The sequence below is a fragment of the Triplophysa rosa genome, linkage group LG4 (genome assembly GCF_024868665.1).
Source record: "Triplophysa rosa linkage group LG4, Trosa_1v2, whole genome shotgun sequence".
Lineage (NCBI taxonomy): Eukaryota > Metazoa > Chordata > Actinopteri > Cypriniformes > Nemacheilidae > Triplophysa > Triplophysa rosa.
Window position 1 is genome coordinate 12,324,745 of NC_079893.1, and position 25,292 is coordinate 12,350,036.

The 25,292-nt window shown below is 40.2% G+C and overlaps 1 protein-coding gene across 3 annotated transcripts in view; it reads right to left on the bottom strand.

Annotated features, from left to right (window-relative positions):
• lrba (LPS responsive beige-like anchor protein) overlaps positions 1-25,292 on the bottom strand; it is a 262,968-nt gene that overhangs the window by 1,716 nt on the left and 235,960 nt on the right. For 2 of the 3 annotated variants that reach the window (XM_057332760.1, XM_057332759.1), the window contains exons 48-54: positions 21,623-21,712; positions 17,061-17,253; positions 15,173-15,238; positions 12,165-12,320; positions 11,456-11,623; positions 7,785-7,886; positions 7,332-7,528 (exon numbers count right to left, since the gene is read on the bottom strand). In XM_057332760.1, coding sequence (XP_057188743.1) covers positions 7,332-7,528; positions 7,785-7,886; positions 11,456-11,623; positions 12,165-12,320; positions 15,173-15,238; positions 17,061-17,253; positions 21,623-21,712 — 972 coding nt within the window. The remainder of the gene's footprint in view (positions 1-7,331; positions 7,529-7,784; positions 7,887-11,455; positions 11,624-12,164; positions 12,321-15,172; positions 15,239-17,060; positions 17,254-21,622; positions 21,713-25,292) is intronic. The other variant, XM_057332761.1, reaches the window with a different exon arrangement.

Sequence of the window (25,292 nt, forward strand, 5' to 3'; positions counted from 1 at the left end):
TTTGAACTCTGTGAATTAGCTCTTTGTACAGGGTGATAAACGTTCGGCTGGTCTGCGATTAGAAGGGTTTACTGACACCCCTGCAGACCTTAGAGCGAGCGTGCCCTGCCAGCCCACACAACCCCTTTTCCATCCCAGCATGCACAGGGGCCAGCCTGGCGAACAGTTTGTTTCTTAAAGCGCTCTAGTGGTGGTATCCTGCGGTGAAGGGCAGACAGAGCACGAGATTTATTCTGTTCATCTGGTTTTCCTGTGCGCACATGGGCTGCGTAACACTTTAGAGGTCCCACGAGAAACACAGATAATATAGAACAGCAAACACACTGGGCTCTTTCATTCACTACACGCACGCACGCGCACGCACGCACACACACACACACACACACACACACACACACACACACACACACACACACACACACACACACACACGCACGCACGCACGCACGCACACACGCACGCACGCACGCGCGCGAGCACACGCACACTTTAGTGTCATTAATTAGACTTAATGTATACCATCGACTAAGTACATTAAATGTTTATTTTCCTTTTAGACATTTTGATTATTTATCATTTTTAATGTTCTGAGGTCATCACACTGAGGAAAAACATGTCTTAAAAATGTGAGGCTTAACCACAGCAGAATGTGAAATGAGCTGAGAACTTTAGCTTTCTGTAGTAGGGCTAAATCTTATTTAGCATAAGGGTCCCTTAACAGAACAGTCCAATAACACGAATGCTTGTTTCTTCGAAGTTTAAAAAATAAATGGCCAATGTCTGTAAACTGCATCCTTAGAAATGACAAATATGATTTATTTTTGTAATAGCTGTTAAACAAGAGAGCAAAATGACATGACATACTTGACAAGAAAAAGATTTATATAATAAAATACAATAAATGAGATTGTATTCCTTAACATGTTTAAATATATTTTATATTAAATTATGTTATATACAGATATGGCACAGTACATATAACATTACTAACAAAATGGGTCCAGTTTGTGAAATTTAGCGGCATCTAGCGATGAGGTTACGAATTGCAACCAAGGGCTCACTCCACCGCTCACCCCTCCCTTTCGAAACACTGCGGTGGCTGACACAGGATTAGGAAGTGGTCAGTTTTTCGTTTCTTTGCCGAAGGAGATGACGTATTTACGAAATGTGCTCTGTAGAGCAGTTTGTCCGTTTAGGGCTACTGCAGAAACAACATGGCAAATTCCATGTGAGGGGACCTGCGGTGTATGTAAATAGAAATAACTCATTTTAAGGTACTAAAAACATAACGCGTCATTAAGTAAGGTCTTTATATACCTCTGAAGACAAAGTTATTGTATTTCTGTCAATAGATCCTCCAAAACATTACACACTGGACCGGATCTCTCATTGGAAACTCACTTTGGATTAAAGCATCTGCTAAATGAATAAATGCAAATACAAGATGACCCTTTTCCATTTTAATCGTATTTAAAAGTCATCTTTAACATTAACTCTTTTCCCACCAGCGTTTAAAAAAAAAACATTTTTGGTCATTTTCACAAACCTTTGACGGTTCCCAGAATGTCTTAATGTATATTATGAACATAAAACATTACATACAATATATCAAATGCACATGGAAACCCAGAAAAACGTTATAATATTTATGAACTTTATCAACTTATTCTAAGCAATAACGCTGGAAACAATTAACTTTTTATCTAGGGCTGTGCCATAAATTGAAAATAAACCACATGTGATATGGCAATTGTCTGCAATTTATTATGCACAGCTTGTCAGTGAAGTATGGTGCATCTGAAAGCTAGAGGGCGCTCTCGTCCAGAAACTCCAAATATGCACTGCAGAAGAAGTACAATGACACACGTAGTTCCAGGAAATGCCTTTGGACATCTTTCTATCATTTCAAACCTCCTCAGGTATTTTCAAGACTAAAGTATATTTATAATGATGATGTTTGACGAGCGTTGCTTTTTCATATGATAGTTATAAGCGACCACAGAGCCGTGCTTCACGGACAAACTGCACATGAAACAGAATGTTAACTCAGAAAAATAGTGGGTGTGGCTTGTGTTTCCATGACAAATTGATTGGTTGTATAAAAATAGGCGTTGCATTTTGAAATGGAACTGGCAACGATTGAAGGGGAGGAGTTAATGGATGCTCCTTCCAGAGCCATTGAGAGAGAGCGGTGCGACAATGGAAGTTCAAATTTTTCATGGAGTCTTCAGATAGTTCCAGGAGTTATGTTTTTTATTCTTTCTTTCTTTCTTTCTTTCTTTCTTTCTTTTTTTCATTAAAATCTTTAAATGGGTTAAAAGTTCACCTCAATCGGTCTGTTTTCTGCAGCTCCATGCCTTGCTAGCAACTTCCGGGGACTATTGAGAGACTCCATGAACCGCCATTGCTGTGACAAAACTATTCCATTGGTGTCTACGGAGTTGACGTGACTCTCTCTCTCAATGGCTCTGGCTCTGCCCAAGCCATCTAACTGACATCATTGGAGATGAATCGCCACATGAATTTTCAAAGGAGAATGACCCACACTGATAAGCTATTTATAATAAACTCTGCAATATTCTATGAAAAATAGGAATTGTATTTTTTTTCACAGGGACTTTAAACTTTATTTTGCTCTTTAAACACACTACTCACAAGCCATCTCATTTCCCCACCAGCACATATACAGTATTAGAGTAAAGACCTTCCCAGTATTAATCATAATGATGGATCTGCTAGATCAGTGTCCAGCACACATCAGAGGGCTACAGCAGTTGGGATCTGAATGTGTTTGCATGCATGCAATCTCTTTTGATTTGTTTTGGATGTGCCTGAGATGTTTGTAATTACGGTTCAGGTTACACTGTGGTAAACCCCAGATCATTTCAGTTCTGGTATAAAGACAAAGCTCAGCTCAGCATCTCATCACAAATGCAAAGACTAAAGTGGTTAGTTATCCAAGCATTCGCTTGGCGAATTTTTACTGTCCAAAAGGCTGTTCAAAGACTCCACCCTGTGACTCACTCTGTGATTTGATAATAATGTTCTCCTCTCACTGCTACAGCATCATTAAGTCTTCTTGACTTTTTTCTTAAAAAACGTCTGAGAAAATATAACAGTACATAATCCAGCACGCACGGTGGTCCCTCTGGGCCGCGTCTGGAAGAAAGGTCTGTGAGAAGCTGAGATGTTCAGGTTGCGATGCGGGTCGGGTCAGCATCATAAATCAAAGGCCTCCTCCAGGGCCGCCATTCCAGAATCTTCGAAGATGGCCGCCGTGACTCGGATATCTGACTTACAGTCGGGCCGTGATATTAAACAACAGGGTTGAGTCGGATGATGCCCCACAGAGGAGAGGCTCTGGCTATTTTCTCCTGATCTTGTGATCTGTCTATGTTAGGTCAGGATATGTCTGGCACGAGTAAAGACCGGATTTATGAAGACTCTAATGCAGTCCATTGCATACGCGCCCACGGCTGAGGAAAAGTCTGCTAAAATGGTTACTAATAGACAGAGACTCGGTTGTGGACTCCAGAGAGCCATTCATGTATTATTTCTACTTGTCCAAATTAATGTTCTGTCAGACCATCAGCGTAAGGACTCACTTCAACCGCTGCAACAAACTCTCACAACCCACACACACTCAAATACAAAACCACATACACACTACATATATAAAGTAGTGTGTGAAAGTGCTCAAAAGTGAAAGCAATAATTATGCTGTCAATGGTCATGCATACACAATGATTCTGTGATTTTTTTTCGCCCACTTCTTCACTTTTTCACCCTGATGGAGATTTTCTATACTGGACTTATTTTTATTTTGTGTTTGATTTAGAGGTGTTGCAACATACCGATATTGATAACCAAGATTGTTGATATACTGTATATTGTGTTAATACTACACACATAATATTGTAAATAATGCAGTGCCAGTATCTGGTTGACACTTTTTTTGGCAAAAGAGGCCAAAAGAATCAGAATCAGAAAGAGCTTTATTGCAAAGTATGTTTGCACATACAAGGAATTTGTTTTGGTGACAGGAGCATCCAGAACACAGAAACAGCAACAACAGTACACAGAGACCATAACACAATAGAATACAGTACACAATGATTTAAATAAGGGCCTATGGGTATAAAAAATTAAGAAATACAATACAATAAACATAAGATAAAGATATAGAGAGTAAAGCTATGTATGTATGTAAATATGTACAAGTAAAAAATAAGAATAGACAATTGTAGTACAAGGTATGTGCTATATACAGCAGAATGAATGAAATATAATTTACAGAAAAATAGATAGTGTATTATCTGGAGGATATAATTAATATTGCACTTAATTATTATTGCACTTAATTGCACAGTTATTAATTGCACAGTGTGTAAAAACATTTAACTGTTCAAGAGGTAGATGGCCTGAGGGAAGAAGCTGTTTTTGTGTCTGGTTGTTTTGGTGCTCAGTGCTCTGTAGTGCCAACCAGACGGCAGCATTGTGAAGAGATGATGGCTTGGATGTGAGAGGTCCAGGGTGATTTTCTGAGCCCCTTTCCTCACTCTGGATGTATACAGTTCTTGGAGGGTGGGCAGGGGAGCACCAATGATCTTCTCAGCAGTCCAAACCATACTCTGTAGTCTTCTGGTGTCTGATTTTGTGGCTGAGCCAAACCAGACAGTGATGGATATGCAGAGGACAGACTCTATGACAGTTGAGTAAAACTGTTTTAATAGAGTTTGTGGTAGGTTGAACTTCTTCAGCTGATGTAAGAAGTACAACCTTTGCTGGGCTTTTTTAGCAATGGAGCCAATGTGATTGTCCCACTTCAGGTTCTGAGAGATGGTGGTGCCCAGGAACCTGAATGACTCCACTGCTGCCACAGTGCTGTTCATGATGGTGAGAGGGGGGAGTGCAGGGGGGTTTCTCCTGAAGTCCACAATCGTCTCCACTGTTTTAAGCGTGTTCAGCTCCAAGTTGTTATGACTGCACCAGACAGCCAGCTGCTCAACCTCCCGTCTGTACGCAGACTCATCACCATCCTGGATGAGGCCAATGAGTGTGGTGTCGTCTGCGAACTTCAGAAGTCTGACAGAAGGGTCCTGGGCAGTGCAGTCATTTGTGTACAGGGAGAAGAGCAGTGGGGAGAGAACGCACACCTGGGGGGCGCCAGTGCTGATTGTGCGGGTGCTGGATGTGAGTTTCCCCATTCTCACTAACTGCTGCCTGTCTGTCAGAAAGCTGGTGATCCACTGACAGATAGAGCCAGGAACAGATAGCTGGGTTAACTTTGTCTGGAGCAGTGATGGGATGATGGTGTTGAAAGCGGAGCTGAAGTCCAAAAACAGGATCCTCACATAGGTCCCTGGTCTATCCAGATGTTTCAGGACAAAATGCAGCTCCATGTTAACTGCATCCTCAACAGACCTGTTTGCTCTGTAGGCAAACTGCAGGGGGTCCAGTAAGGGTTCTGTGATGTCCTTCAGATAAGCCAGTACCAGTCTCTCGAATGACTTCATGACCACAGATGTGAGAGCGACGGGTCTGTAGTCATTCAGTCCTGTGATTTTGGGTTTCTTTGGGATGGGGATTATGGTGGAGCGCTTGAAACAGGAAGGAACTGTGCACAGCTCCAGTGATCTGTTGAAGATCTGTGAGAAGATGAAGGCCAGTTGAATAGCACAGCTTTTAAGACAGGCTGGGGTGATACCATCTGGGCCTGGTGCTTTTCTTGTCTTTTGTTTCCTAAAGACTCGGCACACATCCTCTTCACTGATCTGAAGTGCAGGAGGTGGGGTGACTGAAGGTGATAGGTGTTGTGTAGAGAGAATGTCAGAGTTGGTGTGAGGTGTAAAGTTAGCATTTTCAAATCTGCAGTAAAGTCATTCAGATCATTGACCAGGTGTTGATTGCCTGCAAAATTGGGGGATGGTGGCTTGTAGTTGGTGATGTCTTTAAGGCCTTTCCACACAGACGCAGGGTCGTTGGCTGAAAACCGGTTTTCCTAACTTTTTATAGTACTCTTAGCCATTGATCTCTGTATTGTTCTAGTGCCTGTACATTGTCCCTCTGTAGGCTCCTTGCTGGCGATCTGTCTAGCAGTTTAAAACCTGCTAGACCAGATGGTTCTATGCATTTGTTGTAACCACTTGGTACCCGTGTACATTTTCGTAATGTCTATCAACATCAAACACAATACTGTTAGCGTTATGTTAGTACATAGTACACTGTGTTCATCGCAACATCAGTTCGGTGTACATGATGAAAGTCATTCGTGTATACTTGACATGATAAAGAAGGCAGAGCATGTGATTTTACGTCGTGTTAAACAGGAGATCCCCCCCGTCACGCAGCCTATGCTGTTTATTGTAAAACAAATGGAACAGAACAATGAGTAAACTAATCAAGCTCAAAATAGAGAGCCGAAGGAGGCGTAACGACCCCTGCTAAATGTGAGCAAGGACTGTGCAGGCGAGAATGAAGCGAGCAGAAGAGAGAGAGAGAGATAGAGAGAGAGAGAGAGAGAAGAGAGAGAGAGAAGAGAGGAGAGAGAAATAGAGAGAGAGAAAGAGAGAGAGAAGAGAGAGAGAGAGAGAGAGAGAGAGAGAGAGAGATAGCGTAGGAAGAGAAGAAAGAGAAGAGAGAGAAGAGAGACGAGAGAGCGAGAGAGCGAGAGGAGAGAGGAGAGAGAGAGAGAGAGAGGGAGAGAGAGAGAGAGAGAGAGAGAGAGAGAGAGAGAGAGAGAGAAAGAGAGAGAGAGAGAGAGAGAGAGAGAGAGAGAGAGAGAGGGGGAGAGAGAGAGGGGGAGAGAGAGAGAGAGAGAGGGGGAGAGAGAGAGAGAGAGAGAGAGAGAGAGAGAGAGCTCTGTGAATTTTCCCAGGCATAAAGGAAAGAGAAAGTGATGGAGCAGGAATGAGAGCTGGCTTATTATGGGACCTGTGTCGTCTAATGCGGGAGGGGCTTGCTGCCGGCCATACCGCTCTTTTTTACAGTATATACACATGCGAGTTGAGTGGCATTTTGTAGCCCTGCTGATCAAAGAACAGCTTAAGGCCCCAAGGGCTCAGGAGCCAAGAGAAAGAGTGCTGGAGAGAGAGAGACGGCACCAGAGGCAGACAGCGCTCGGAGATCATGCCAGTGTTTAATCACCCGCTCGACAGCTGACACGGTACAGCACAGAGACCGAGAGCAGAGGGAGATGGAAAGAGAGAAATAAAAAGACGAAATGGCATGAGCGAAAAAGAACGAGCCGCTCAACCTGTTGCTCTGTTGTGGACTGACAGATGATTTCTGAGTAACTGTAAAGTGAGGAGTTCTACGTGGATCATGTTTACCTTGATGTTGTCTTCCACTTCCATGTGTCCCAAGAGTTTTCCATTGATGCTAAACACACAGAAGTGGCCCTTGTCGTAATAAATGACGCAGTGACCCTCAGTAGAAGCCAGAACCAGACGAGGCAGCACACAGCCGTCGGGGCCTTCCAGAGTCCTCAGCAGATCACCGTTCATGGAGTGGATGAGACACGGACCCTCTGTTCACACACACACGCACACACGTTTACTTGGCTGAATCTAAATGAAGACTTTACAGACCTCTACTGTTTTATACACAGCTAATCTAAATGAACATTCGGCACTTTTTACAATACAAAAACCTTTATATTTATTTTATTAGAATAGTGTATAAATTTGTCCCCGAAGGCTATTTAGGTGAAAACACATATAAACCAAATATACACATTAAACGAGAGCAAGTATTTATGCATATGTGTGTGTGGTTTGCTTTACCTCTGCAGCCACTGATGACCAGTCCAAGCTCTGCACACACGCTCGCACACGTCACCTCACAGTCATGACCCGTCAGGATCGCTCGAGGAGTCACAAACTCTGCTGAAGACGCAAAAAAATATGCAGGGTTAGTTTCACCTAATAGAATTGCATTGTTTGACCACCCTCAAACAAACTTTTGGACACTATTAGATTTTGAGATAATTTGGCTAATATATGATATTTAATACAGTATACAGTTGATGGTTAAAGTCAGTCACTGCAATCACAAAACTATACTGTATATAAAAATACATACATTAAAAACTACGAACATTAGTAAGTACTTATGTAACAGATATTTAAACAGATAATTAGCAATAAAATAATAAATGTTTGGATGCAAAACCGCCAAGCATGGACATGTGACAGCTGCAGTGGATATTGTAACACATCTGTTGCGTAATTTAAAATAAAGTTTTTGGTTGTGATTGCAAATTAACTCTTTTTATTGATGCATCAGTGCTTTGACATCTACAGATACTTTATCTGTAATAGCTGATATAATATCAAATACTGCTTTTTGACGCATGTCTGAGCAGAGAGGGATCAACAGTTTGTTTAGAGCTCATTATAATATTAGTGGAGAGCACATTTGTGTAAGGATTTTTCATGACTAGAATGCGATGACGCTTTAGTGGCAGTACAGTAACTAGGCATCGCAAGAAGTCCTAAAGAGGCTTTTAAGATTATGTTCCTTAAGAACGTTCAAAGGTTTGCACAAGATATAGTCAATATATGAAAAGTCTGGTTCCAAAATGAGATAACTCAAAAATCATGTTTTTTTTATTGTGCATTCCAATTAATATCAATCAAACTGCAGATGGTTTGTTTTGATTTAAACAATACTAACTCAAGGAATACAGCTATCTAACACAATAAAACCACGATAACATAATAAAAAACATGATTTTTTAAAAATTAAAAATGTATCTCATTTTGGAACCAAACTCTTCATATAGTATTTTAATTTCTCCGTAACATAATCTCAAAAGATCCATTATTTTGCTAGAGCAACAGAAATTTACTTCAGCAGTAATGTGACGTATACCAAATAACCAGATTATTCCAATGAGAAATAACTGATGCAAGATATTATTTTATATACAGTACATGAGGAATTGTTTGAATCTGGAAAAGACATTCATCTGTGGAGAGGATGAACATTTTGTTTCAGAAATCAGGCCACATTTTATCTGAAACTCTACCAGCAGGAGACAAGATCAAGGCTGAAGATCTTAAAAATTATGTTAACAATCATTTTATCATTATTTCATTAAACAAACTACAATTTTAGAAATAATGCATTATTTATATTATTTTTTTCTGTTTATGCACCGTTGATATCTACAGTATGTGCCTGGTGTAAGTTATAAACAGAATATAAAAGCCATTGAGAAAAGCCATAGTGGTGGAGAAATGTTGGCCTATAACAAAGAAATCTTGATTTATGTGCAATAGTAAGTTGTCGGTTTAATAGAAAAATGTGCCAACAGAAACATTTTACCATTAAAATAGTGATTACCTAAATTGCTTAAAAGTGTCAAAAAAAATTATTCTGTTAATTAACCAGTGAATCTAACTAATCCATACCTAGATACATAAACCAGTTAAACATATCCTACTTTAACAAAGCTTACCTCACACACACACACGCACGCACGCACGCACGCACGCACGCACACACACACACACAGTGTAGATGTATAGGTTTCATTAGGTGGTAAACTTCCTCATTGTCTCAGATTTGAGTTATACTCTACAACTCTGGGGATTAAAGCCTGATGTCGGATTGTGCCCTGAAAAGATCAATAAAACTGATATATTGGTGTATCGTTTAACCTTCCCCGCCATCGGCCACCATTTGGTTCGCATTAGGGCAACATCTGATTACAATCTAATACCTATATACTGTACACTATTTATCTGTACTGCAAATATGCACTAGAGAGTATCATTTATCTATAGAGAGAAAGCAAAAAAGAGTGTGATTATATACATAAACATCACACAAGACAATTCTGAAAAAACATTTTTTAACAGAAGCACTATCAGACTGGATCAGCTGTATAAACCAGGCTTCGTGAAATGGTTCTGCAAAATTTGGTCACTAGATGGCAGTGTGGTCAACAGAATCCATCAACACTATAAAGAGACTGAGCGTCTGTATTACCCATACAGCTAATCAAAGACCTTTGACTATTAACATTAAATATCATGTGAAACAGATTATTTAAGAATTGACCTTAAGAAGACTTAAAAAACAAAGGATCGTGGGCAAGGTTTGCTTTATACAAGCACTAAACAAAGAGCAATATTCAACCAACAAACCTTTTAGCCAGATAAAAACGATTTTTTTATTTTATAATTATTTTTATGATTAAATCAGCATAGACATTTCAATGATTTTTTTATTATATATATATTCCATGATTTCATTACTATAGACATTTTCATGATTTTATTGTGAAAATATTTTTTCAAGCTTATAAAATTTAAAATTCTCTGATATTTCCAGATTTTCCAAGACCATAAAATCCCTGATTATATAAACCTGCCCAAAAAAGAGACATTGTATATAAAGTTGAACCTTATAAACCTGATATAATAACATATAAAGGCATGTAACATTGATATAGTCATCATTTTGCTTATCAGAGCTCTATTACACACAGTTTTGCACAAATATTACCTTTATCTTTACACTGAACCAATTTCTAAACAGAAGGCATTCAAATACCATTACTACATATCATGAAGGTTTGGATATTAACCCTCCACACATAATGTACCACCATTGAGATAAATGTACAACGTTTCAGTAAAAAGTCCTGAACTTTAAGCCTTTAAGACTCTTAATGGCCCTGACATTGACCATCCACCCGCCGTCATATTTACATCTACACACGCTCATTACCCAAATCACAATTAGTCATAAATCCTGTCCCATTTGTAAAAGAACACTTAGCAGCATCCAAAACCTCCAAATTAGCACACGGCTAGTGTGTGCGTTTGTGTGCGCGCAGAGGGCTTTGATTAGAACCGTGGCCATATGGTTAGTGCGAGCAGGGGAAGCCTGTGGCATTTTTCACTTTTATTGAACGTTCCTTGACTCTCTCAGATAGATGGGACTGAACTCTCCTGAGCCCGGGACTGCAGAGTCACATTTGCTGTCTCCCTCTGTGGCCCTCCGACCTCCACTTTCACTCACACACACAGAGGCGAGCCCATTCCATTTATGGTGTGATACTAGCCTGAAACTCAATCTTCTGAGCAGAGCCCTGCTGTGGTCAGATGAAACTAGTTGTAGCTTCTGAGAGCGAGCCGTAAATCATTACACCGGCCCTGACAGAAACTAGAATGCGCGCATACACCTATGTGGATGTGTGTGTGTGCGCGTGAACAGTGAGCTTTTAACACCATTGCGTTGTATTGAAATCGTCATATGCGAAAGCTGTTCTTATGTGTGTTAGCCAAGTGCTGTTTGGGGGTTTTGGCTCTGGACATTACCCTGATCTTGACCTCTCAGTGTGAGGAACATGAGGAACTCTTCTAAGATGCTGATGCTGATGAAACCGTTTGAGCAGATGCACACAAACACACTTGTATGTGGATAAATGCATTAAACTTACTTCCAGGGTTTTCTCCGATGCTGCTGTTCTTGCCATTCCAGTACCAGAGAAGAAGTGTGGCGTCTCTGGAGCCAGAGAGCATGTAACAGTCTCCGCCGATGTACGATTCGGAGCGGGCCAGACAGGTGACGACATCAAGGTGGCCAAACACAATTTGGGTCAGTTTACCTGAAAACACACAATCACATTTTTTATTTCTTACATCTTCTATTGATGTTCTTAACCTGTTTGCATGGTCAGATTAATATTTTTTGGATGTTTCTTAAGTCCCAAAAATTCAGATTTAACAATCCTTAACATTTGGTCCCAATAATGTAGGCAACACAAGTCGCATAAACACATAAAGGGAAACCACTAAATCTGCATCCCAGATCTCACTGCGCTTTCAATATTTGGCCTTGAAGTGCTGCATGCACATGCTAAAATCAGTTTGTTGAAAACAAAAAAACAATTTGTCTATGTATCAGACAAATCCATTCATCCACAGCGTTTGAGTGTGGTGTGAATCTATTGAAATTCGAGTTACGCTTCTGTGACTTGCATTCGGAGCCTCATCCTCTCCTGAGATGGAGCTATCTGAGCCCTGGAGCGATAGAGTTGTAATGCAGTCTGTGGGCTCATTTGTGACTTTTGACCCTTTCTTTTGTGCACTGCGGCGGAGGCTGCGTTTCCCCGGACACCGAGACGGTGGAGGGGTCATCGAGGTTACCTGTATCAGTGGAGTAGATGCGGAAGCTCTGGTCCCAGAAGCCACACAGCAGGATGAAGCGGTTGTCAGCCGTGATGACGAAACACTGTGCGTTTATCTGGATACTCTGATCTAACAGATCTGAAATCTGCCTCCTGTGAATGCCCACATTATTGGCTGTAAAGACAAAAATACAATGAGAAACTGATTAAAATAAAACAGTGTATTCGAAATCTGACACAGAGAAAAACAGACAGAAATACTGTAAATACTGTTCAAACAAGAAAAATGGCGAACGAGGAGGTAGAAACATGGACTCGGAGGATTAACATTAGCAGAGGGAGGTATTGGTGCAAAAAGAAACAGCCTTGACCTTAAAGGTCCATTTCATTGTCCGGAGAGTGAATATCTGACAGCCTCTTAAGGGATTACAAAGATGTTAAACCATTACCATGAGAAAATATGACATTTGTTATTAATACTGTTGGTGAGCATGTGTGATTTGTGAACGAATACATAAAACAGCAGAAGATTAAACATTTAAGGAGCATTCACACGCCCCCACTGAAAACCAGCTGCTTTGCCGCAAGAACAAAAACTGAAATAATCACGGCAAAACGCTGTAAATGACACTTTTTAAACACGTATGATAGAGTGAACATGTGAAGGAGAGAGAAAGAAACAGATATCAGGTGTGTGAGGCCCAGACACACTCATGACACACACCAGCGATGCGTCTGTAGCTGACCAGAGCGGACAGATTATCAACAGCACAGTCATGCAGAATTTACTGTGTTTAAACATGGGAGCTGTGAGGAATGCAGCTCGTGTAAATACATACATCACATTTTGGAGCAAGAAAAGAAAATGCGCTATGAAAGATGCTCCCACACATAGAGACCAAGAGAGATTCATGTTTCTGATACAGCGCAAGCAACATTTTTAAGATCAAACATGGTTACACTGCTTTTCAATGGCCAGTGATCAAACCAAGAGAGCGGCCTGTAATACAGTGGGGTCCACAAGTCTAATGCTGGGTTCACACCAAACGCGAACAATCGCGTTCCATGCTTTTTATTACTCGCAGGAAAAGTTTGTTATTTTCGCGTAAGTGACGCCAGATGACAAATATTTTCAACTTGCGCGGAAGATGAGATTGATGCGCGTTCACGTCTTTGCATTGACTTTGTATGTAATTTACTCGCGCAAATCGCGCTTGGTGTGAACCCAGCATAAGATCTCTAGTGAAAATGTTCCATTACAAGTTATAAGCATAACAATTTGAACTATTTGATATACACTCACCTAAAGGATTATTAGGAACACCATACTAATACGGTGTTTGACCCCCTTTCGCCTTCAGAACTGCCTTAATTCTACGTGGCATTGATTCAACAAGGTGCTGAAAGCATTCTTTAGAAATGTTGGCCCATATTGATAGGATAGCATCTTGCAGTTGATGGAGATTTGTGGGATGCACATCCAGGGCACGAAGCTCCCGTTCCACCACATCCCAAAGATGTTCTATCGGGTTGAGATCTGGTGACTGTGGGGGCCATTCTAGTACAGTGAACTCATTGTCATGTTCAAGAAACCAATTTGAAATGATTCGAGCTTTGTGACATGGTGCATTATCCTGCTGGAAGTAGCCATTAGAGGATGGGTACATGGTGGTCATAAAGGGATGGACATGGTCAGAAACAATGCTCAGGTAGGCCGTGGCATTTAAACGATGCCCAATTGGCACTAAGGGGCCTAAAGTGTGCCAAGAAAACATCCCCCACACCATTACACCACCACCACCAGCCTGCACAGTGGTAACAAGGCATGATGGATCCATGTTCTCATTCTGTTTACGCCAAATTCTGACTCTACCATTTGAATGTCTCAACAGAAATCGAGACTCATCAGACCAGGCAACATTTTTCCAGTCTTCAACTGTCCAATTTTGGTGAGCTCGTGCAAATTGTAGCCTCTTTTTCCTATTTGTAGTGGAGATGAGTGGTACCCGGTGGGGTCTTCTGCTGTTGTAGCCCATCTGCCTCAAGGTTGTGCGTGTTGTGGCTTCACAAATGCTTTGCTGCATACCTCGGTTGTAACGAGTGGTTATTTCAGTCAAAGTTGCTCTTCTATCAGCTTGAATCAGTCGGCCCATTCTCCTCTGACCTCTAGCATCAACAAGGCATTTTCGCCCACAGGACTGCCGCATACTGGATGTTTTTCCCTTTTCACACCATTCTTTGTAAACCCTAGAAATGGTTGTGCGTGAAAATCCCAGTAACTGAGCAGATTGTGAAATACTCAGACCGGCCCGTCTGGCACCAACAACCATGCCACGCTCAAAATTGCTTAAATCACCTTTCTTTCCCATTCTGACATTCAGTTTGGAGTTCAGGAGATTGTCTTGACCAGGACCACACCCCTAAATGCATTGAAGCAACTGCCATGTGATTGGTTGATTAGATAATTGCATTAATGAGAAATTGAACAGGTGTTCCTAATAATCTTTTAGGTGAGTGTAGATTGGTGGAACCTTTTGCTGTAATGAAACCATGCCATTGAGCTGGTTAAGGCTCGACAAATTTGTGCAAATCGTATTATCCAATAACCTCATAATGATATGGATTTGATTCCAAAGGAATGCAAAGGTTGCCATGTTTAAACGTTCCGTAACGAGAGAAATTTCAGAGAGGCTTCATCCATATGTTATCACACATTCTCTTCCTCATCAACAGGTCGGAGGGATGAGAGGACGACATATTGTCCTGACAGCGCGCGCCACGCGGCTTCAATCAGACATTATTACACCATTCATATTCATTCAGTCTGACAGGACAGAGAGAGAGAGAGAGCTGATGATGTACAGGCTAAGCCACAGCTCATTGCTTTCCAATTTGCATGCAAATGCTGAGCTCGAGCTGAATGGCGGCTGGGTGAAAAACAGCACTCATCTTCTCCCAAGGGCTGCGCCCTCACAATTACAACAGCCAATCACAAATCACTCAACTGACGATTGACAAGCTACACACCTATCAGAGGATCAATCTCCAACGGTAACTGGTACTGCTGGTCCTGGACAGAGGAGCCTTGGTGACCTGAGAGACACGCAAAGAGTAAATGAAAAATGGATTTAATAAAGTGAACCGTCAGCATGTTTATTTATAGAGGCCACTGTACAGAATTACCACAGCAGAGTAATAACAATAAACAATGACAAAGAAACAGCTCATCTGTTCTGCATTAGATGAATTCTGCTGTGTATCAATGCAGCAAGTTGGGAAGTTGCCTGGCAACTGCAAAAGCCTACAATTAAAATAACGTACCTTATCGCTAACTATATTACTATATAACCATATTACTTGACGGAACAACTATTCTTTGCCATAAATATTAATAATAAATGTAGGTTTATTAAATATTTGTGTCTTTTGTGATGGTGCTCTTTCCAGTGTGTAATGAAAGCATACAGTACATGCAAAGTATATGCACTAATAATGTGACTACACTAATTGAATATTTACATGGCCAATCTTACGCCTATAGTGTTCCATAAACCCGCAATGACTTAAACTGTTAGTGTTTTTCATCAATGAAAGGTCGTAAAGAGTCTGTTTTGTTTCTTGATTTTGAAGCCTTCACCAAAAAACAAAAATTCTGTCATCGTTTAGTCATGTGATATTTCGAGAAATGTCCCAGTGATTTGTGTCCATACAATGGAAGCCAATGGGAGCCAACGTGGTTTGGTTACCAATGTTCTTCAAAATATCTACCTTTATGTTCTGCAGAAGATAGAAAGTCATGCAGGTTTGAAATGACAAGAAGGTGGGTAAATGAGGATAGAATTTACATTTTTGGGGTGAACTATCCGTTTAATTTTTTTTAATAGGCTGATTTTCCGGTGATTGTCCGGTGATCATATTTCCCCTGTTTTAGAGTCTTTACACTGGCTCCCTGTCAAATACCGTATTGATTTTAAAATCCTTATGTTAACTTTTAAGGCATTGCATGACCTGGCACCTCAATACCTGTCTGATCTTTTAATTCCTTACAAACCATGTCGTAATCTACGCTCTTCTCAGTATGGTCTTTTAGATGTTCCCAAGACACGGCTCCGCTCCATGGGTGATAGAGCATTTTCTGCTTATGCTCCTAAGATCTGGAACTCTCTCCCGATAAACATCAGGGAGGCAAACTCACTAGCCACTTTCAAATCTCTTCTTAAAACATTTTATTTCAGGATTGCTTTTACTTGACTGGATCTTTTGTTTTGTTTTATACAGTATTTTATTGTTCCGTTTCATTAATGTGTGATGTATTGTTTTATTATATGTTGTGCAGCGCTTTGAGAAAGAAACTTTTAATGGCGCTATATAAAATAAATGTATTATTATTATTATTTTTAGTAGCCATTAGCATCTTATTGTAAATACATTCAAATGTATTCTTTACAGAACAGAAAATGTTCCAAACCGAGTGTCATTTAATGCAAATCCACAATATCTGAGCAGATTTGATCAAGCGCAACACCTGCGAAATATCCTCCCTCTGTCTAGTGAACGGCTCTTAGCATTATCTATGGTTAGACTGATCTAAAATAAATCAAAAAGAAGGCTGATAAATGGAGGTAGACAGGAAGCTGAATGCAAGGCAGAGGAAGTGTCACATCTGATCCAATTCAAGCAGAGGTATCAATGTCTAAGAATCCACAACCAGGGTTGAGAGGGATTAAGCTCGCAATCACTGAAGTTTAGATGACAGAATGTGTGGAAACCAATAAAAGTACTAAAGGTAAACAAAAATACTAGCTTGTAAACTTAACATGGTAACTGATCAAATCATCAATAACAGACCACATGACCTATCACACTGACTATTGCTCCAACGGATAATGATCACATTGTCCAATCTCTCTCTTACCAGTGAGGCCGTGCCACTTGTTTACAGCGAAGAGGCGGTTGCCGGTGACTGTAATGACGGACGGGTTTGTGAGGCCTGGCTGCGTGTTGGCGGCCACATGTGTGACGGGCGAGTTGGATGGGAACTTCAGCACCATGATGACGTCCTGCTGCATCTGCTCTGTGAACATCAGTGGGGTCTGCAGAAGGAGATACTGTTGAGTCCATGAGGAACCGTCAGCAGGGAGCGAGGAAACGCAGAGGAAAAGAGAGTAATGGTGGGAGGAAAAGAGGGAGAGAGAAGAGAAGCGGGAAAAGAGGAAATTAGGCAGCGAAAGAAAGAAGAGTGCGGAAAAATTGAAAAGCTGAAACAAAAGCTGGAGGTAACAGGGTGGGTATTGCCAACCACCCAGTGATGCGATACATATTGTAGCACATTGTAACTGGATGGTGAAGAGAAATGTGCAAAACAGACTCTGTGAAATTGTGGACTTGTTGCACAAACACTGCAATTTTGTCAAGATTTCTTACAGATTCGTCTCTAAACAACCTGAGAAATGCAAATGTCAGAATAACTTTATATCAATACGTGGATCTAAAGATACAATAGAGTGAGCAATTTTGTGAGGGGTTTCTGACTTTCTCAGCCAACACATAAGGTAGGTATTTTTTGTTCCTTCAGAATATTTTTTGTCAATAACAAACCACGCTATAGAAATCTTTCTTCTTAAATACTTTTTTTTTTTTGGCGTTTTGCCTTTATTTGACAGAGAGAGACTCTTTTCAGAGAGGACAGGAAGCAAAGTGGATGAGAGAGATGGGGTAGGGTCAGGAAAGGACCACGAGTCGGGACTCGAACTCGGGTCGCCCAGGACGCACCGGCGCCACATGTCGAAGCACGAACCACTCGACCACCTGGCTACGACTAAATACTTTTTTTAAGAAGAAAAAAAATATATATATTTTTAAATAAAAACATACTTAAGAATATAGACCTCAGTTTGTAAACCCTTGCTATTGACAGATGCACAGTTCACGCATCATAATACATTTTCAAAGTCCCACTGCATTTGATCATTTTATTACTTCAAAGTTAAAACTCATCTTTAAGCATTAAAATAGCATATGCAAAAGTGTTTTTCCAGTAATGATAATTTCTTCATGCCTTAATGACATGAATGTAACTCAACACCCTTGCTTTATTTCGTAAATGCAGATTCATGAATATGCAAATTAGTCCCCGCCTCCACTCATTCTCGGACCATTGATTATAGGTACATAGATGCCTCATTCGACCTGTGAATGGACATCCTAACTCTATAACTTATACATCATAACCCTATAACCTATAGGGTTATGATGTCCTAAAGAGAGGCAGTTTCAAACAGAATTTTTAAATTGTCTTTGGTAAACTTATGGAGAAAATCCTCCGCAATGGTTTGAAATGATGCACGTTTGCTCTTAAAGGGATACTTCACCCAAAAATAAATTCGACTCCCATAGTAGGAAAAATTACTTAATCCATTTTTTTGTTCTGTTGAACACAAATGAAGACATTTTGAAGAATGTAGGACAGCAAACAGTTCTGGGGCACTTTTGACTACCATTGTATTTTTTCCTACTATGGTAGTCAATGGGGGTGGACATCTGTTTGGTTATAAGCATTCTTCCAAATATCTTTCTCTGTGTTCATCAGAACAAAGAAATTTATACGGATTTGGAACAACTCGAAGGTGAGTAAATGATGACAGAATTTTTGGGTGAAGTATCCCTTTAAAGCATATTAAAAACACCACATAGACATATAAACAACATCAAAAACTTGGTTTTCGCCACAGGGGGTTTATTTGTCAAATTTTTAAGTTAAAGTTGGAAAAGGAGCGAGGTGGAGAGAACAGAGAGAAATCAAAACAGCTAAACCAGTCCTGATAAACCTACAACGATCAGAGCTTGGAGAGGTTTATAAATGTTGAATCCAGGCAAGTTTTGATACTTCTGTGTAATGATTTGTACATAAACAAAGGAGAAACAGTTAGAAAAGTGTTTGAAAGAATCCAAGCGTTCCTTTAGGCTGCCACAAGAAAACTCTAAACTCCATTAGTAACAATTTGCTTTACTGCCTTTCAGTCTTTGAAGGGATAGTTCACCCAAAAATAAAAATTCTGTCATCATTTACTCACCCTCAGGTTGTTTCAAACCTACATACATTTCTTTGTTATGTTAAACACAAAGAAAGATATTTGTAAGAATGTTAGCAATTTTCAGTTCTGTGTATTTTGTTGTTCGGTTGAATACAAAGCGAGATATTATGTGAGAATTTAGGAACACAAACAGTTCTGGGGCACATTTGACTACCATTTAATTTGTCCTACTATGGCAGTCAATGATGTCACATAATTGAAAATTGCTAACATTCTTCCAAATATCTTTCTTTGTGTTTATACAGGTATGAAATGACATGAGGGTGAGCAAATGATGACAGAACTTTCATTTTTGGGTGAACTATCACTTTAAGTCGGCAGATGAAGAGAAGCTAAAGAGTACGCACACACACGTACCCACACATATGTACACATACACGGCACGCACAGCTGTCTGATTACTCTGCAGCAAAGTCATCCAACCATCAAGTTAACTTCCTCACTGAGGCAGGGCTATGTTTGTAAAGGCAAGAGATCAAAGGTGGGCAGCTGCACTGTCACTCTTTAAGAGCGATCTGATTGGATGCTGCTTTTTAATAACATTCATAAATGCATGAATTAATCACATTAAAGTAAACCGTCTACCTCAGAACAACACAACAGAAATAGAACAGCTATTCACACTCATATCTGTGGTACATATCTTCGTATGAAACATCTCAACATCACCATTAAACTCTACTTTAATCCAATCTAACTGGTGTCTTATGTCTGTTATGTCTAATCCTGACGTGTGTGTGTGTGATTTTAAGACACGGTATGGAGACACAGGGCTAATTGGTGTGCCTGCAGTAAATTAGACAGACAGCTAGTGCCTCTTAAACAGTGTTCAGCCCGTGAGTGCCATTAAACAGAGGATCTACTCTTATTAACCTTCCAGAGGCATGGAGGAGGGATAGAGAAAGATAAACAGCATGGAGTGTATGAACCAGATGTAATTTGATAGTACTTTCAAAGAAATTATCAGAATTGAAAATTTTGCTTTTGTTGTTAGGGAAAGTATACAACACGACAAATATAGCCTATATTGATTTATATGTCAAAATAGATCAGATAGAAAAAGACACAGAATGTTACGAAAACCATTAACTTGTATACAGTAGATTACTACCACTTCTGAGAAGGTTCTAAATAACGTTGTGAAAACATTCTGCCAGTGTTTGAAAAACAGATCATCTCAACTCAAGCCATTGGTTGACTACATGTCTCTGCATATTAAATTAGCTACTGTAAAAAATGACATACTTCGATTACATTTTCGAGAATTAATTCATTTCCATGACTCGTCCAGGCCAAAAATAAAAGTATTTTCCACACCATGGGAACTCGTGGGAGAGAGAGAGAGCAAGTATAGACAACCCACAATACCCCACTCAATGCCGTCTTCTCTGTTTATCTGTCATCATGACATCTGCTATGGAAACAGAAAAGACACCAGTTTTTCACAGTGAGATTTTAGACTGTACTGTGGATTGTGGGATTATTAAGCCTTAAAACTGGCCTATAATTAGGTGTCTGAGGAGGCATTATAATAAGGACCTTTTGGAACGGTCCTCAAGTCGGGAAACTACGATGCCTTTAAAAGCTGCCTCCGTAGGGAGGTCACAAAGTTTTGTGTCAAAGCATATAAGTGTATCTGCATGCGGACATTCAGAGAGAGTGTGTGAGTTTTGTTTCTGCGCAGGTCTCAGGCAGGGGCTGTCATCGCCGCAGAAACACACAGCTAATGGGGGTTTCTAGGCCATCACCCACAGCATCTCAGTTTCTAGACTTAAGACCCCATCACCCCCGAGCTCTCAGCTCAACCACACAACTCAGTTCTGGGACCCTTTCTCACGCTCAGGGCTCGATGAGAGAGGACAGAAGAAGAGCTGGAGGACGGAGAGTGAAGGTACAAGTACAGCAGAAAGCAGTGACTAGATCGATTTACAGACATATCTATCAGACAGTGTGCATAAATACTAGATTGCTGCTTCAGCACGTTTGTTTCTAGGGCTTTGTTTTTTGATGTTCACTTCAAATTCATTGGGAAAAAGTGAATTTTCATACCAATGTTATAGTTGCAAAATCAATAATAAACTTTCAGGGCCAGAACAGCCATAAAATAGGACGCATTCTGCCAAATATTCAGATCAGTGGTCAACCAATGCGAATTTTTCAGCGACATATTTTTGAATCTTCCCATTTTGTTCCCTCAATCCGGAATTTGTGGCTACATTCACTCACATTTCCCCCACATTTCTTATGTAATTAGATTATTAGATGAGAATAATAACTTTGGTTGAAGTGTCTGTGGTTCAGAAAGAGTGTCTGACGTGGAGCACACTCTGATCATAACGGTTGTCTGTGTTAGACAGTGATACAGTGTTTGTGTGTTACTCACCACTTGCATGGCAGAGCTGCGTGGGGGGTGGGGCTCGATTAGCAGCTGGCAGGGCGTCTGTCCGAAACTTCTGATTTGAGACTCCACTGCCTGAGAGAAAGAGAGTGAGGGTTAGGGGCTTTGGTGGCACTAATGAAGAGATATTGGACTATAAATATCACCTTGAGACAGTGGCTAACCTGCCCTGGACTATATCAACTAATACACACTCAAAGTAATGTGTGTGTGAGTGCGTGAGAGAGAGAGAGAGAGAGAGAGAGAGAGAGAGAGAGAGAGAGAGAGAGAGAGAGGTGGAAATAATGATGATAATAATGGTAAAGAGTTAAAATCGAACTATATTTTTGTGAACCAGACTGTTTGTTTAAGAACTGGTTTTAAAGTGACAGTTCACCCCAAAATAAAATGCTGTCATCATTTACTCCCCCTCTTGTTATTTCAAACCTTTATGACTCAGAATACGAAGAATCATGACGCAGAATACAAAAGAAGATATTTTGAAGAATGTCGTTAACTGCCCCCCATTCACTTGCATTGGTTTTGTTTCTATACAATAGAAGTGAATGGGGGCCAGTGCTGTTCGGTAACCAACTTTCTTCAAAATATCTTCTTTTGTGTTCTGCAGAACACGGAAAGTCATAAAGGTTTGAAATGACAAGAGGGTGAGGAAATTATGATAGAATTTTCATTTTTGGGTGAACTATTACTTTAATCTGGTTTTGCCTTAGGATTGTTTAGACTGGACATCAATTTGTGACTCATTGTAAAACGAAAACTGTCATATAAACAAAAAATTCTTGAAAACTTTCTTTATAAATATTATAATTGTATTGGGATTTAATTTCTATTTTATTCATTGTATTTTGCATTATTTCTTCACTCCACAGCACCTAAAGAGACATGCGAAACAATTTTGATTGAGAATCGGCATGTACTGCATTAATAAATTAATATCACACAAAAATGTACATACTGTACATTTAGGAGAGAGAAAGTTGACCTCAACCATGAAAAAAGAGCAGAGTTCTCACATCCTATACATGTGGTTTTGTCTCTGCCTTTGAGTGCAAGTATCTCGCTATCCCACAGTGCAGTGTGGTCATGTACAGCTGTGTGTGATGTGCGTTAGATCAGTGTGAATTTCAGATGGGATTTCCATGATTCAAGAGAGAAACCAGGCTGATCCCACGCTAGAGAGAGAGAGAGAGAGGCATGGCAGAAATGTCCCAGCTCTCGTCTGACTGCTCAGGCTGGATTCATGAAAGCAAGTGAGGAGACTATCTCTCTCATTGTATTTCTTCAATCTTCCGCCTCTTTCTTTTTCCACTTTGCTCGGGCCGCCCATCAATCCTTTCCGTATGTTCCTAGCTCTTTATCTCTCCTTCTCTTTTCTCATCCCTCTCTCCCGCTTTGATCTGATTCAGCCCACTCCGCTGGTAACAATAGACTCCACCGCACAAACTCTTCTTTATATAGTGTAAATCCACTAGTGATCTCATTAGAGCCATTGATGGAACACAGATGACAGACTACTGTGTCTGGAAATACCATTCTAAAGAAATGAGGTTCAGAAGAGGCCACGCAAGGGAAGACACCCCGTTTCAATTATATGATTGGCTGATTTCTACTCAAAAGCAAATTTTGACACTATGTGTGGCATCAATTCTTTAATTCTCTGCCGAATTCTTTGGTGTTTGGTGAAACCGCATTGCGTCACCTATTAAGTATGAAATGTGTTTTTTCCGGGCAATTCTCTTTGAAGCAACAGTGTTTTCTTGCATGAGGCCTTTGCCTCTGTAATGCATGAGGCCTTTGCCTCCAAGAATCTTTTTGAAAGTAGACAACCAAACAAGTAGACAAGAATTTGACCACCAAAAGCGCAGCTGTGAGGAATAGAAGTAAAGACCACTTGACCGCCTTATTAATGCAACATGAGCAGAACGAGTTTGTGCAAATTATACATAAAACCTTGCACTGTATACATCTCACAATGCAGCATACGTACAGTATAATCGCACAAATACAAGCTAAATTACTATTGTTTTTTTCCGAACAAATAATGCAAATAATTTGTTTAAGTTTTTTATTAATAAAATAACATTACGTGTTGTATTGTTGACATCATTTGGCCAGACAACAAAAATATATCTGTTAAACGATGGGCTATGACAACTAAACGTGACTTACAACATTTTGAATAAATAAAATCAATGGTGCTGTCTAAAACAGATCCCAATGTGTGGCGTTGTTTTCAATGTCAGAGAGTTTTCAAGTTTAAAGCTCAAATTTAAGTACAACTTACAAGCTAACAATAAGTAGACTAATCTAGTATTACACTTTAAATAAATTAATCAAATGTTACACATACTTCAAAAACAGATCGTCTTGCTTAATGTATTGCTATCCACAGGGCACAAATGCAATTCAGCAGTGCAGCATTTGGGTTGGCGTCAAAGACAGGATGAAGGTCGAGGATGTTAGTTTATGACGTTCCATTTAGGCTAATATGTTGATGCGTCTTGCCCGGGCACCTGACCCATCTTCATTAAATTCTCTACTGACATTTACTAGCACATTAGAGCAATACAGCAGTGCTCAGGTCAGAGCATCCAGCCAATGAGAAGAGAAACTTATATGGGTGCTAGCCATACTAGAGGGGCCAATCTCTTTAGGATCACTAGTGCGTATCTGATGAGGTCTCTTTATATTCTACACATTTAAATGATGGAAATACCCCGTATGTATGCACACGCATTCAGAGACGCACACAGTCACGCTCCGCAAGTCACCTGATTTACTCTAACCCTTGACAAGGCAATTTAGCTGTACAACAAGCTGTGACCAAATTTTCTTATTTTGCATAATGGGGTCTCCATACATACATAGAAGAGATTGGGGAAGGGTTGCTCTCTAAATGTAAGAATTTCAAAGGTCAGATTAGTCTCAGACTTCAGAAAAGGGTCTGCTTGATTGGATGAACGAGGACTGTGTGTGTGCGAATGTGTGTGTGTGTTAGTCTTTTTATTTCACGTGTAAAGGGACCGTTATGTGTCTGTCATGTTCTTTTTTGTGGTGAAAGGGCAAAGACAGGAAGTAATCATCGTCTGAGTAAACATGGCCCAGTCTCCTGAGTGACCCTAATCTGCCGTGAGACGTTCCACACGTGCATACAGGACTCAACATACATTGAGACGCAATTACACGCACAGTCTGCCATCAGAAAACTCAGCTGTCTTCTCTGTCTGACAAATCCCAGTCTTGCACAAACTGGTCTGCATGTTGAAAAACCAGAACCCAGCAGTTGGTTTCCCCACAAAGGCCATCTGAGAACACACAGATCTGATGCCCTGCCTGCTGCTTTCAGACAAACATACACCCTCACTGTTCTAAGAGCCAAAGCAACAACTCGCTGATTGTTTATTTTTCTAATTTAGTTCTTCAAACTAGGGCACGGAGTGGGGCACTAGGATTTCTATGAGGTAACGTGAAAAACTGCTAGACGGATCTATAACAAATCGATGTTTATATCTATCTTCATATATAGAAAATCATGCATTATTGTCAGTTTTGCAGCATGACCTAAATCATTTATAAAACATTTCAATCTAAACCCTTGCTAAAAAAGATGACATATCGTGCAAAACATTACTAACTTGTTAAGCATTTACCCAAC